At 31.9% G+C, this 14650-nt stretch overlaps 1 protein-coding gene across 1 annotated transcript; it reads left to right on the top strand.

The window, feature by feature from the left end:
• Positions 1-11810: 11810 nt before the first annotated feature.
• On the top strand, positions 11811-14103 carry LOC105786872 (tetraspanin-8). The gene is made up of 2 exons (XM_012613347.2): positions 11811-12361; positions 13502-14103. Exons 1-2 carry the CDS (start codon positions 11855-11857, stop codon positions 13856-13858), a joined length of 864 nt encoding a protein of 287 aa, XP_012468801.1. The 5' UTR covers positions 11811-11854; the 3' UTR covers positions 13859-14103.
• Positions 14104-14650: the final 547 nt, after the last annotated feature.

Here is a 14650-nt window from a genome sequence, read left to right on the forward strand (position 1 = left end):
AGTCATTGTTAATTTTGAAAGTGAGAACCTAAGGATAATTAAGCACAACATCAATGTTTTGAGTCAATTAACATAATTTTAAATAGTTTAATAACAAATTAAATCCTCAATATTTTCATATTCTATCAATTTGATCCCGATCCTACAAAAATTATCTGAAAAAAAGTATTAAAGTATTCAAAAGAATATAAAAATAACTTTAGCTTCATATATTGAGAGAGAACCCTAAACTTTGAGGACTAAACTTGTTATTATACTAATAAAAATATGAAAATTGACGAAAAACGTTATATTGTTGATAGAAAGATAAATTCTTATTTTTAATATATTTATTTTGGCCAATTATTGAATAAAATGTTGTTAAATTTGGGTTTTCTTATCGGGAATGAATTTGATGTCTTGAATTCAAACTCTTACAAAAGGGACTAAATTAGAACAAAAAGCAAAGAGGAGGGCTTGATTGAAAGATTTAAAGATTTAAAGATGCCTGGATAAAGATTGAATGATTTTTATATTGTTAAAACTCTATAATTAGTTTAAATTTAACTTTTAAATCTTTAATTTATTTAGTGATAATATTTAGGAAAAATCTAGCTAAATTTTAGCACAATAAAATTCTTTCTTTTTTCCCCTTCCTGCATGTGTTCTATTCTGCCATTTCAATTTTCTTTCTTTTGCTTTCAACATTTTTGGTTTATTTGCCTTTCAAGCCCCATTCCCTTTCTACTTTCCACAATTCCATTTAAACCATTTCTATACACCTTCAAGCATGACTCTTTTTATGATTAATTAAACCCTTTTTTAGCTTTAGCCTGGAAATTGCTCCAACAAAACAATCGTGAGATATGAACTCGTTCAAAAAAACCTCTCAATGCAGTATTTTCTATCTCTTTTGTATATGGGATAGTACAAATCCGTTCTTTAAAGTTGATTTAGCTTCGATTTAAAAACTGCACGTTGGGTTAGAGTTGTTTGACATACCGTTGGAAAGTCGAATCAGCCGTGCTGTGTCCGAATTCCCGCCAACAAATTGGCATGTCTAGGTGGAAAAAGCCAGTTGGATTCCGTCAAAGGAGATATAGATTGGATTCAAACGACCCACACGGTTGAGGTCGTTGATTCGAGTTGGGCTTTTCAGATCACAAGGTTGTCGAAATCTTGAATTTTGAACACGTGTATCACAGTTAGAAATTTGGCAAGAGTTAGTTTGTAGGTCATATTAGGATCGACTACATAAGGAAAAGTTAGCGGTTGAGACGTTCTTGGCCGCTATAACCAGCTTATCTCTTGGAAAGGAAAATCTATTTCAATGATCAATTCAAGATTGGAGTACACCAAGGCTACAATGATCAATTCAAGATTGGAGTACACCAAGGCTAAGGCTAAGCTTTAAAAAATATTTTATTTATCCATTTAATTTTATTTCACTTAATTTATTTTGCAATCACATTTTTACTTTATTTCATATACATATTTTCTTTTTCTTCTTTTAATATTATTATTTTTATCCACTAAGCCCCCCCTTTTTAATTTCCAGCATTGCAACGCACTGATCGTGGGCATAATTGTTACCACGACAGTAATTCTGGTCACGAGAAAATGTGAAATTAGACAACCAGTCCCTGTGGATTCAACCCTATTGCTCTATACTGCTATTTACTGTTATTTTGTCGTAGGAATTTATATTTAGTGGTTTCGACGCCCATCAAATTTTGACGCCGTTGCGAGGGATTGGTGAAAATTCTTAATTTTTGTTTATTTTCTTTATTATCAAGTCAGAACCGGGGACTCTAGAATTTGTACCGAAAATAGAAAAGTTAGCCCGAGCACTTCGAAGAGAAGCCATTCGGCGTGGTAAACAACCACATCCTGATTTCGAAATAGGATCTTATATCGAAAAAATTTTCTCATTCGAAGATTCAGACGAAACGATGAATCAAACTATGCGCCAACTTGCAGATTCACCAAATGAACAACAACCACTATGCATAACCTATCCGGCGGGTGAAACACTGTTCGAGTTAACATTGGGATTAATTCATTTGTTGCCTACTTTTTACGGTTTGAAAAACAAGAACCTCCACACTCATTTGAAAGAGTTCCACATTAATTCATTTATTGCCTACTTTCCGTGATTTGAAAAACGAGAACCCTTACATTTATCTAAAAAAGTTCCACATGGTTTGTCTAAGTATGAAACTAGAAGGAGTAACTGAAGATCAAATAAAACTTCGAGTTTTTCCCTTATCGTTAGCTGACTCTGCTAGAGAATGGTTGTTTTATTTACCTCCAGGATCTGTTAATACTTGGACTAATATGTCTCGATTATTTCTTGACAGGTTTTTCCCAGCAGCTCGAGCAGCCAAATTAAGGAGAAGTATAGTCGGAATACAACAAAAGGAAGTAGAGTCACTATATGAATATTGAGAGCGATACAAGAAGTTGTGAGCAAGTTGCCCACAACATGGTCTGTCTGAACAGTAGCTCTTACAGTATTTTTACGAGGGGTTACTCCTAATGGAAATGAAGATGATTGATGCCGCTAGTGGAGGGACACTTGTGAACATGACTCTTCAAAGAGCTAAGGAATTAATTTTTGTAATAGCCCAATTTTCAGTAGTGTTAGAACAGTGATTTGAAATCACTAAATTCAATGAAAAAGTTAGAAAAAATTATTAATTAATAATTATAAGTTAAGCGTAATTTTAGAAATGTTTTTGAATTAGTGAATTTTGTGATTTAAAAGAAATTATTAGGTAAATTGGGTTGAAAACGAGGTATCGAGACCTCGATATTATAAACTGAGCCGTAAATATTTTTATAAATATTTACGGAGTGTCATTAGGGTAGTATTAAAGTTTCGTTAAGAAATTTTAACATTTCGATGGTTAATTGATTAAAAAGGACAAAATTGGAAAAAATGTATTTCCGGGACTCCATTCTAGTAAAACAAACTAGTAAAATAATTATTAAAAGATTTATAGAATTAGTTATATAACCAATTGGATTTTAGTTAAGTGAATTTAGTTAAATTAAAGTTAATTGAGTATTAGGATTAAATTGAATTAAGTGTGAAAGTTAATTATACAATAGAAAAAGGTGAAAGGACTAAACTAATAATTAAACCATAAAAGTGACAAGTGTGTGGTAATTATAAATAAATGTGTAATAAATATATGTATACATTTGTAATTAATATATGTACATACTTATTAATTAAGTAAAAGATATTAATATATTATGTTATTATTAATTAAATAGAAAAAAAAATAAAAGATAGAAAAATAGAATAGAAACAGAATAGGAAAACGAAAACAGGGGAGAAAGGAAAGAAAACTAAAAAGGGAAGGAAAGAAAGAAAATTTGGGATTTCAAGGTTCAAGGTTTGATTGGTAAGCCAATTTAGCCCATTTTCTTATAATTTTTGAGTTTTTGGAATCCTAGAACAAAGTATTATTGGATTTATGTTGAAATTTTGGAAGTTATTAGATTTCTAGACATTGATTATGTTGAATAAATGAAAGAACTAGGGTTAAATTAATTTAATTTCAAGTTAAAATTTAGTAAAGGATTTTATTGTAAAATAAATTGTAAGTTTTGAATAGTAGGGACTAAATTGAAAGAATCTCGAAATTAGGGATTTATGATAAAAATAAGATGTTAAGTTTAAGTTTAGTTGAAATTTGAGTAGAAATGAGGTATGAATTGAGATGGAAAAATAAATGAATTTAGTTAGGGATTAAATTAAAATTGAGATGAAAATAAAATAGAAATTCAAGTATTAGATGAAAAATTAATATTTTATTAATGATTATGAAAATTATCTTAATTTTTCGTAGCTAATATCGCACCCAAGGCATCCACGAAGAAAGGAAAAGAAAAAGTGGACGAGGCGTAGACACGAGAATCACGGTTTGTATTACTATAATTCAAATCTATTTATTATTAATTTTTATATTTTAATTAAAATGCATGGTAAGTAAAATTACTTAAGCAATTGAAATGATAATAGTGATTTGGATTGAATCAAATTGAATTGAATGAAGAAAATACGTGAGTATTTGAAATGTATATTGATTGAAAAATAATTAGTGATTTGAATTTGATTGGAAAAGGAATTAAAAATATGAATTGAATAAAAGTGAGTTAAATTATGATTATGAGTGAATATGTGAATTGTGTATTGATTGAAAAGTGTTTGAATTGAATCGAAGTATGATTATATGTGAATATCTGAAATATGTATTGGTATTGAATTGTATATTGATTAGAAAGTGGGAAGTGAATCTGAATTGAATTGTGATTGAATTGAAAGTGAATTTGAAATAGAAAAATTATTTGAATACCCTATTAACTAGTCGGGCTGAGTTGGATATAGTTGGCATGCGATAAGATTGGAAGTGTTCAGGGATACTTCGACCTTGAGTCGATGAGACACTAGGTGTCATACTGGGTGTCAACTATCGCTTCGAACTATCCGATGAGACACTGGGTGCCATTCTGGTGTGTTTGGTTGGATTCGTGTATCCGCTAAGGTCCGAGTCTTGTTAGTAGGGGTAAATAATTGAAATGAGAAAATTTGAATAAGTGTGATTGATTGAGCTATGGGAAGAAATGAGAAAGTAAAATTGTGAATTGATATGTGAATTGGAAATCGAGATATGAGATTTGAAGATATGAACCCAAAGTTCATGATGTGATTAAGAGTAAATTTTTGTTATATGATATTAGTGAGTACAAATTGCAATAGAATTGATATTGAATATATTGATAAATTGAATGAATTGTATATGAATTGAAATGAACTATTGGAATTAGATGTGAAAAATCCAATGGAATTGAGATAGTGAAATAAGGTATGAATACAATTAAATACAAGATTTGAAATATTGCTTATTGTTATTGTAATCACTAAATTTTGCCAAGGTAGGGTCTCGGGCCGGGCTGGTCTCATATAGGCCCAACGATTGGGCCCATTAGGATTTTATTTTGGAATTGTCTTAGTCCATTTTTAATTTCTATTTTAAATATTAATAAAATAGTAGTAATAAAAAATCTCGAAAAAAATATAAAATGCAAAAAATAAAAATTACATTTTAACCTCTGTACTTTTTGAAAATTATATTTTGGCCCCCAATTTTTTCAAAAATTACATTTTAACCCCTAATATTTTGTAAATTATATTTGGGCCCCTAAACTTTTTAGAAATTACACTTCAGCCCTATATTTTAATAAAATTTCATTTTGCCCCAGAAACTTTGCGCCATCTACAATTTAGTCCTTCTAGACTTGTCAAATCACCCAATCGGTAGCCGAGCTACTCCAGCAGCCTCCCTAGGCCATGATTGCTCCACTGCCACCTGCAAACAAAGAGAAAGAAGACAAAGTGAGCAGATTAAAAGGAAGAAATTGAAAGGGAAGAGGGGGGTTCTCAAATTTCAAATACAAAAGAAAAAAAAGAGCAGAGAAAGTTCAAAAAAAATAAAACCAGCAGCAAGCCAAAGAGCCCCCACCACCGCCACATCCGTGCCACCGTATCCTCCGCCGTAGCACCGCCGTCGTCAACACCTACAAAGCAAAGCAAAAAAAAACAGCAAGAAATCAACAAAAAAAACAACCAAGAAGAAAAAGAAGCAGCCAAGAAGAAAGAGAAGAAGAAAGAAGAAGAGAAGAGGAGACGCCGGAGACCGTCGCACCGGGCGGAGGAAGCGGCGACGGCGAGGACGAGCAAAGTCGAAGGGAAGAAAGAAGAAAGAAAGAAAGAAAAAGAGAAAAAAAAGAAAGAAAAAAGAGAAAAATGAAAGAAAAGGAAAAAAGAAAAATATAAAAAATATATATATAACAGTCGGGTCTATTTGACCCGACCCGTTCGAATTGACCCGACCCGTGTGAATTGACCCGACCCGTTGCAGCAGCCCCCAGCAGCAGTTCAACAGCAGGTTGAATTCAGCCCAACAGCAGTGGCAGCCCAAGCAGCAGAAGAAAGAAAAAATAGCAGGCCTGTAGCAGGCCTATTGTGCCAGCCCAGTAACGCAGGCCCAACTCAGACCCATTCCAACAGCCAGCAAGCCCAGTCCCTTGGCAGCCCAATAACATCAGCCCAACAGCAAAAAAGGTCCAAACAACCCATAACTTTGGGTTTTGGTAAATTTTTGTTCTTTTAATTTTGCTTAAATATTTAAATATTGTCTCTTTTTAATATTATTGCATATTTTTAAGTTTTTTTTATTTTTTTATGTTTCTTAATTTTATTTTATTTTAACTTTTAGATTCGAATAATTTTGATGCATAAGGCAACGAACCGATTTATTAAGTCATCGAATTCATTGCTATGTTGGGTGAATATCGATGGCTCGTGTTGGATACGGGACGCCCTTTTTAAAAAAAAACGAAATAAATAAAAATAAGAATTTCTCGTGTTTTAATAGAATCACGATTAATTATTAAGTCGAATCGATTTGATACTAAATCGAAGATTTCATCGCCATGTCGGGGTGAATATCATCGATTCTTGTTAAATACGGTACGTTTTTTTTAAAAAAATCGTGTTTTCAAAAGTTTTCATGTTTCCAAAATTTCTCATGTCTCAAAAAAAAAAATAATGAAATTTCCCGTGTTTCAAAAAAATATAATCGTGTTTTTTAAAAATAATTTCAATATTTCAAATTTTTTGTGTTTTCAAAATTTCTCGTGTAAAAAAAAAATTTCGACTTTTCGCTTTTCCAAAAATTTTCATGTTTTTCAAAACTTGTCGTGTTTTCAAAAATTTTCTTGTTTTCAACAATTCCCGCATTTCACAAATTTTCGTATTTTTTTTGTCTTAAAAAAATCTCGTGTTTCAAAAATTGTCGTGTTTTAAAAATTTCTGTTTTTCTAAAATTTCCGTGTTTTAAAAATTCTCGTGTTTTAAAAAAAATTCTCGTGTTTAAAAAATTTTCGTTTTTTTTTAAATTTGTGCTTCAAAATTCTAGAGTTTTAAAACAAAATTCTCGTGTTTTAATGGATCACGACTAAATATTTAATTGAACTCTTATTTTTGAAAATTAAGACAACATGCGTTTAACAAGATACCAATTTTAGGCGTCGCGAGGGTGCTAATACCTACCTCGCGCGTAACCGATTCCCGAACCCTAATTTTCTCTGGATTTTGATGTGGACCTAAAATCGACTCTTTTTTTTAGAAAATTTGAAAAATAATTTTTCTTTTAAAAAAAGAGAATTTATTAGGTGTCCGATCATTCCTATAAAAAAGATCGGTGACGACTCCCTTTTTAAATAAATTGAAACTCTGCTTTCAAATTTTTAATAATCACTTCAATTAGCGCTCGTGCCCAAATTTTTTTAGGTCGCTACAGTTATTAATTATCAAGTTGATTTAAAGTATGAGAAAATTAATGAATAATTGTAGACATAAATTAAATGTATATAATTTATCGATTAATGTTATAAATTTGAATTATGGTAATACCATTGAGTATACCCATACTCAGCATACGTTTGTTTCCGTGCGCAGGTTAGTAGAAAGCCAGTGTCCGATCCAGCATCCAGAGCAATCATCACCTCAGATAAATTTTAGTGATGTACCTTTCTTTTGATAATGTGGCATGTATCTAGGTGATGTATTGATTAAAGTACGCTATGTATGTTATTTATTTGTGAATTAGTTATAAGTTATCTGATATGTCCAGTAATGCTCCGTAATCCTGTTTCGGCGACATTTTAGGGTTAGGGGTTGTTACAAATTTCAACCGTGGCTGCAAATTCTAAACAGTATCGACCACCTATGAAACCTACGAGAAGGGTTCATGAGCTAAGTACTCATTCCTTAGTAGATAAGATAGATGAACTTACTAATATGGTTAAAAATATGATTGTAGGAAAGATGAACCCAGCTCAGTTATGCAGGATTTGCACTAAGCTTGATCATCCTACTGACTCGTGCTCGATTTTACAGGACACAACTATACAAGTAGATGTCGTTGGGAACTCTCCAGGGAAACCTCAAAAGCGCTATGATCCATATTCGAACAACGTACAATGCAGGGTGGAGAGACCACCTGAGTCTAAGCTATGGATCAAACTCTCGATACAATCAACCATATCAACTAAGACCACCTCTGCCTCAACAATATCTACCTGCAAAGTCATCTCTTGAAGCCATAGTAGAAAGGTTGGTCGTTAGTACTGAAAAGTTCCAACAAAAGTCTGAGGCGCCCTTCCAAGAAATTGATCAGCAAATAATTAAGTTAGCACTACGATTAGTCGTTTGGAGAACTAAGGAAAATTTCCATCTCAAATCGAGCCAAACCCACGTCAAAATGCGAGTGTTATGACCGTTAAAGATGGAACAGAGTCAAAACTAGTGTCTGGCACGAGTTGTGACCATGACGCTGAATAGGAAGAACAAAAAGCCGAACCAGCAACTTCCACAAAGCCGACACCATAGAAAACATTTGTTGGACCTCCACCATTCCCTAGAAGGCTTGCCCAAGTTAAAAAGGAACAAGAGGAGCAACTACCTTCAACTATGGATGAACGACTTCATCGTATTGAAACTCACCTTGAAACAATTGAAGCAAACATCTCAAGCATCCTCAACATATTACAAAGCAGTCACTTCCATCGTCCTCCGACCCATTGAATATACACGGGGAGTACACTTTGCCTAAACTTTTATTATTCTTTTTTGCACATTGTGGGCAACGTGGGCTAAGTAGGGGGGAGGATCTTGCCAAACTTTCTTCTTTGCATGTGTTTTGCTAAGAATATTTCTTAATTCGTTTCAGAAATATACCTCTAATTCTTATGCTTAGTTTATTTAAATAAGTGGGTGAATCATGAATAACTATTGCTTGCTTGATTACTAAATATTTTGTAGAATTGAAAATGTTATGCCTCAGTCAATATTTGATGAAAATTGTTGGCTCTTTTGAACTTGCCTGATGAAAGCACTCGTTTGAATAAATAAATAAATTTGTTAATACCTTGGTTAAAAGTGAAGATTTGGAAATGTGACCAAGTTGAGTAACTGGGATGAGGTGCTTGAGTTGTCATATATTTCACGTCAAAAGGTTTGGTGACAAGCCGAAACTTGTAACACTCAGCTAACCGAGTTGCCTTGAAAAAGGAGAAATAAATCGATTAGGGGCATATGAAATTGAGTAATTAGGATGAGGTACTTGGGTTGTCATCTCACTTCGTGTCAAAAGACTTAATAAAATAAAAAATAAAAATATATGTTGGGTATGATCATTTCGCATGTTTGATTAAGCCTAAATTTAGTGAAATAGTTGAATTTGACATACTGTTCGAGATTTTATAAAATGCTTATTAATTGAATTTAGCAATTGTTTATTTTTTATTCACCTAATTATTTGAAGTATGCTTGACTAGGTTAGAGGGTTTTGATTTTGAAAAGGATTAACGAGTTATTTTTAGTGGATATCATGCTTGAGGACAAGCACCGGCTAAGTAGGGGGAATTTCATAGCAAGATAAATTCGTATTTTTAATATATTTATCTCTTAAATTTGGGGTTTTCTTATCAGGAATGAAGTTGGTATGCTGAATTCAAACTCTTACAAAAAGGGACTAAATTGGAACAAAAAGCAAAGAGGAGAGCTTGATTGAAAGATTAAAGATTTAAAAATGGTTGGATAAAGACTAAAGGGTTGAATATAAAAAAATTTGAATAAAGATGGAAGGATTTTTGATATTGTTAAAACTCTGTAATTAGTTTAAATTTAATCTCTAGTTTAAATTTGATTTTTAAAATTTTGATTTATTTAGTGATAATATTTAGGAAAATTTAACTAAAATTTAACACTAAAAGTGTGTATAAATACCTAGTGGCTATAACCAACTAAACACACACTAGGCTTCAGGCATTTAATAAAATTCTTTCTTTTTTCCTCTTCCTGCGTGTGTTCTATTCTGCCATTTCAATTTTCTTTCTTTTGCTTTCAATGTTTTTGGTTTATTTGCCTTTCAAGCCCCTTTCCCTTTCCACTTTCCACAATTCCATTTAAACCATTTCTATACACCTTCCAGCATGACTCTTTTTATGATTAACTAAACCCCTTTTTAGGTTTAGCCCGAAAATTACTCCAAGAAAACAATCATGAGATACGAACCGCTCAAAAAAATCTCTCAACGCAGTATTTTCTCTCTCTTTAGTATATAGGATAGTACAAATTCGTCCCTTAAAGTTAATTCAGCTTCGATTCGAAAAGTGCACGTTGGGTTGGAGTTGTTTGGCATACAGCTGGGAAGTTGAATTGGCCGTGACGTGTTCGAATTCCTGCGAACAAATTGACGTGTCTAGGTGGAAAAAGCCAGTTGGATTCAGTCAAGGGAGATAGAGATTGGATTTAAACAACCCACGCAGTTGAGGCCGTTGATTCGAATTAGGCTTTTCAGATCGTAAGATTGTCAAAATCTTGAATTGTGAATACGTGTATCGTAGTTAGAAATTTGGCAATAGTTGGTTTGCAGGTCATACTGGGATCTATTACATGAGGAAAAGTTGGCGGTTAGGACGTTCTTGGTCACTAATCGATTTAAGATTGGAGCACACCGAGGCTAAGACTAAGCTTTAAAAAATATTTTATTTATCCATTTAATTTTTTTTCACTTAAATTTTTTTTTGCAATAAGGTTTTTACTTTATTTCATATACATATTTTCTTTTTCTTCTTTTAATATTATTATCTTTATCCACTAAACCTTTCCTTTTTTTTTATTTTCTAGCATTGCAATGCATAGGTTGTGGGCATGATTGTTACCACAACAATAATTCTAGTCACAAGAAAAGGCGAAATTAGACAACCGATCTTTGTGGATTCGACCCTACTGTTCTATACTATTATTTATTGTTATTCTGTCTAAGGAATTTATATTTGGTGGTTTCAACGCCCATTAGTTGTGATTAATTGTTGTTAGCTTTTAACTTTTGAAATTAATATAACTTTGAAAAATAACTAAAATTATTTTGACATGTTTAAGGGTTGAGATTTATTCTCATTTGTTCCTGATGGTTCTTATTAAAAAAAATTATTATAATTGTCTTTCTATATTAAGAGTCAGATTGTTTTTTACCGGCCCCCTCTATTTAAAAGAGGGTAAATTAATCTTTGTATCTTAAATTAAAGAGTAAATTGGTTTTCTGTTAAAAAATTCATTCATTTCTACTGTTAAAAACTAGCCTTATATATCTGTGTGATGTACACATGGCATACCGTGTGTCATTGTTTGGGTATTCTATCAGCCACACCAGTTTTTAACAATAGAAATAAATAAAAATTTTAACAGAAATGACCACTTTACTCTTTGATCTAATGTACAGAAATTAATTTACATTTTTTAAAGTAAATGAAGGGTGGGTTTCTTTGATCTAATGTACAGAAATTAATTTACATTTTTTAAAGTAAATGAAGGGTGGGTTTGGATGGACGATTGTGTACGGTGTGGTGTATTTAGCTTATTTTTTGTCTCAAGCTATAGTATTGCTATAGTATCTAATGTCACCGTCACCACTATTTTTATACTAACCATGAGTAAATGTACCGCCCATTCAAATCCACTCGAGCTAAAATAGAATTTAGCTTGTAATACATAGACAACCTCTATAGTATTGCGACCCATATTCATATTTGGATTATTTTTTTTATATAGGGTTCTGATTTTTTTTATTGAATTTTTTTAACCATTAAGCATATGAGTCGTTGGTAACAAACAATTACCCAAAAACTGTTTTACTTTCTATAATTTTTCATCATAAAATGTAAACAAAAGAATTGTTCAAAGAAAAATAAAAATTATTGGGTTTTTTTTTCGCCCCCAAAAAAAAACCCAATAATGGTTCGTATTAGCAACGCCATTTTCAATTGTATAAACTTCATTCCCTTGGTTTTAGGCTTAATCGCCGTCGTCGTTTCCATTTACTTCAGCCGTAACGACAGCACCGTTTGTGAAACCTCCGCTCGAAACCCATTGTTAATCATCGGAATAATATCGGTGTTTGTAGCAGTACTAGCCTTGATTGGTTCTTGTACCAAAAATGGGTCAATTTTCTTGACGATTTATTCGGTTTTGTTGATTTTAATCATTTTGGCATTGTTTTGTTTAACGTTCTTCGCATTGATCGTGTCGAACAAGGAGTTGGCGAAGAGGATAGCCGGAAAGGGAGTGGGATCGGTGCGGTTGAAGGATTATTCACGGTGGCTGAAGAAGAATTATTTGGATGCGCAGCATTGGGAAAAAGTACGGAGTTGTTTGAGTGAATCCAATATTTGCAGTTCTCTTCATAGTGAAAAAGCAATTTTTAAATTAGGGTTCATCAAGCAAAAGTTTTCTATGATACAGGTGATTTCTTTTTCTTTATCATTTTTGGTAAAAACGCATTTTAATTTCAATATTGAAAAATTTGATTTCCTTTTTTAAAATTTGAAGTAATATAATCGTGTCAAACATCAAATTCAATCGTTCATATAATTATAAATTTAGTTTTAATGTTTTTATAGCGGATTCTTTTTTCTTTTAAATTCTTGGTAAAAACACCTTTTAAGTCCCTCAGAATTTTAATATTGAGTACATCAATCTCTTTAGAAAAAATAACAAAGCAATTTAATCTTTAAAATCTCCCAAAAAGAAATAATGTAGCAAATTGGTCCTTATGAATTTCTATGATACATGTGATTTTTAAAACCTTTTATCATCTTCAAAATTTTTGGTAAAAATAGCTTTTCGGTCTCTTTTAATTTTGGTATTGAATAAATTGGTCCCTTTAGAAAAATTGAAACAATTTAATTCTTATCAATTTCAAAAGTAATCATTTTTCTATCAGTTGTTCATAATTTTGATTGATATGTGTATGTATTTTGCATAAATGTTGCAAGGTAAATTTATTAACTTAATATCGATTGACATAACTTGTAAACATTGAGGGTTAAATTTATTTTTACTAATAAAAATATGTACAGTTGATGAAAATATTAATTATTCAACTTGAAATTGAGAAGGATTAAATTGCTTTGATTTTAAGAGGGTCAAAGAGTTTTTTAATCGAAACTCTTATTTCTTAGGTTAAAATGCTATTACTCCGTATAATTCTGTAGAATTTGAGATTTAGTCTATGTACTTTAAAAGTTAAAATTTTAATCTTCTTATATTTTAATTTAAAATCCTAGTTCAATCATATTATCGTTGTTGGTAATTTTGTTAAAACTTGCCAATCATATGACACTTTACATGAAAGCAACTTAATCAACATGCCCAATTCATAATTTTCTTTTTACAAAATACTTACTATTTGGATGACTGAATTGAAATTGTTAAATCAAAACAGTTAAATAGCTTAATTTTTAAGTTTTCTGTTACAAGGACTAACTCTCAAATGTTGTTAAAATATATAGACTAACACCATAATTTTTTTTGTCCCATATGAAACAATTAAAGTTGTTGTCAAGTTTAGGGTGATAAATCCTTTTAATTCTTTTATTTCAGTCTGGTTGTTGCAAGCCACCCATGTATTGCAAGTACGAAAAGAAAAATGCAACATTTTGGGAGATGCCGAAATCGGGACCGGACGTGCCCGACATCGACTGCTTGACATGGAGCAACGACAAGGAGAAGCTCTGCTACAACTGCAAGTCTTGTAAGGGCGGGTTTTTAGTTGACATTAAGAAACAATGGCGGTTTATGGCCATCGTTAACCTAGTCATCCTCGTACTTATCCTCATCATCTTCAACATCGGATGCAGTGTTCGCCGACGAAAAGAGCCTAAATCCGACTTTGCACCAAAATATCTGCCACCTCAGATTCCGCCAGATTACATTCCGCCACCACAAACTATGGTATAAAACATTTTATCGACGGCTTAAATTAGGAAAGAAATTGAATCTACGTGTGTAAATCACAATTACGAACATAATGAATATTATTATTACCGTCAATTGTGACAAAGAGCTTAAACTTTAAAATAGGGAGTGAAATATTTATGCTCGCTATTTTACGGAATAAACACATTATCATAGGTTTAGCTCAGGTGACACATTTAGGGTTTGTATATACACTTGCCGTAAATGGGAAATTTTAGTTTTAATTCATTCCATTTCTTATATTTAGTACTCCTATATTCTCATTTTCACAGTTACTTCTAGCAATGTTTAATAAATTATTCAACCTATAAAAGTAATTCAACCGTACGTTTTCATAGTCTTCTCTCATGCTAATTATGCACTCACTCCCACCACATAATAATCTTCAATTTCTGAAAAACCCAAAGATAAAATCTCAAAAGAGAAAGGAAATCAAAACAACCCTCTCGGGAAATTTAGGCATCGACAATAAGGCTTGGTGCTTTGTTGTTGTTGATCAAAAATCGCATATGTAAATATACATATCGTTCCAAATAGTATAAAATATCGATTTCAAAGAGATCTATTACTAATCAAAACAATCAATAGTAAAACCTTAAAATTACAATTTCATCCAATGCGCGTTAACTAATCGATCCATCTCTATACCTTTTGTGTGTGTGAATGTTTCAAATCTAGCAATTAAGCCAAATCAAATTACACGGAGTGAAACGTTATTGAAAAAGGTCTCACACAATTGCCTTTCAATCCATCTCTCCACTAATGCATGACAAA

The sequence above is a fragment of the Gossypium raimondii genome, chromosome 7 (genome assembly GCF_025698545.1).
Source record: "Gossypium raimondii isolate GPD5lz chromosome 7, ASM2569854v1, whole genome shotgun sequence".
Lineage (NCBI taxonomy): Eukaryota > Viridiplantae > Streptophyta > Magnoliopsida > Malvales > Malvaceae > Gossypium > Gossypium raimondii.

Bases quoted from the DNA above. Each gene is read 5' to 3' on its own strand.
- LOC105786872 (XM_012613347.2), top strand. From the start codon at position 11,855: ATGGTTCGTATTAGCAACGCCATTTTCAATTGTATAAACTTCATTCCC. The intron at 12,362-13,501 runs GTGATTTCTTTT...CTTTTATTTCAG, and splicing joins AAAAGTTTTCTATGATACAG to TCTGGTTGTTGCAAGCCACC.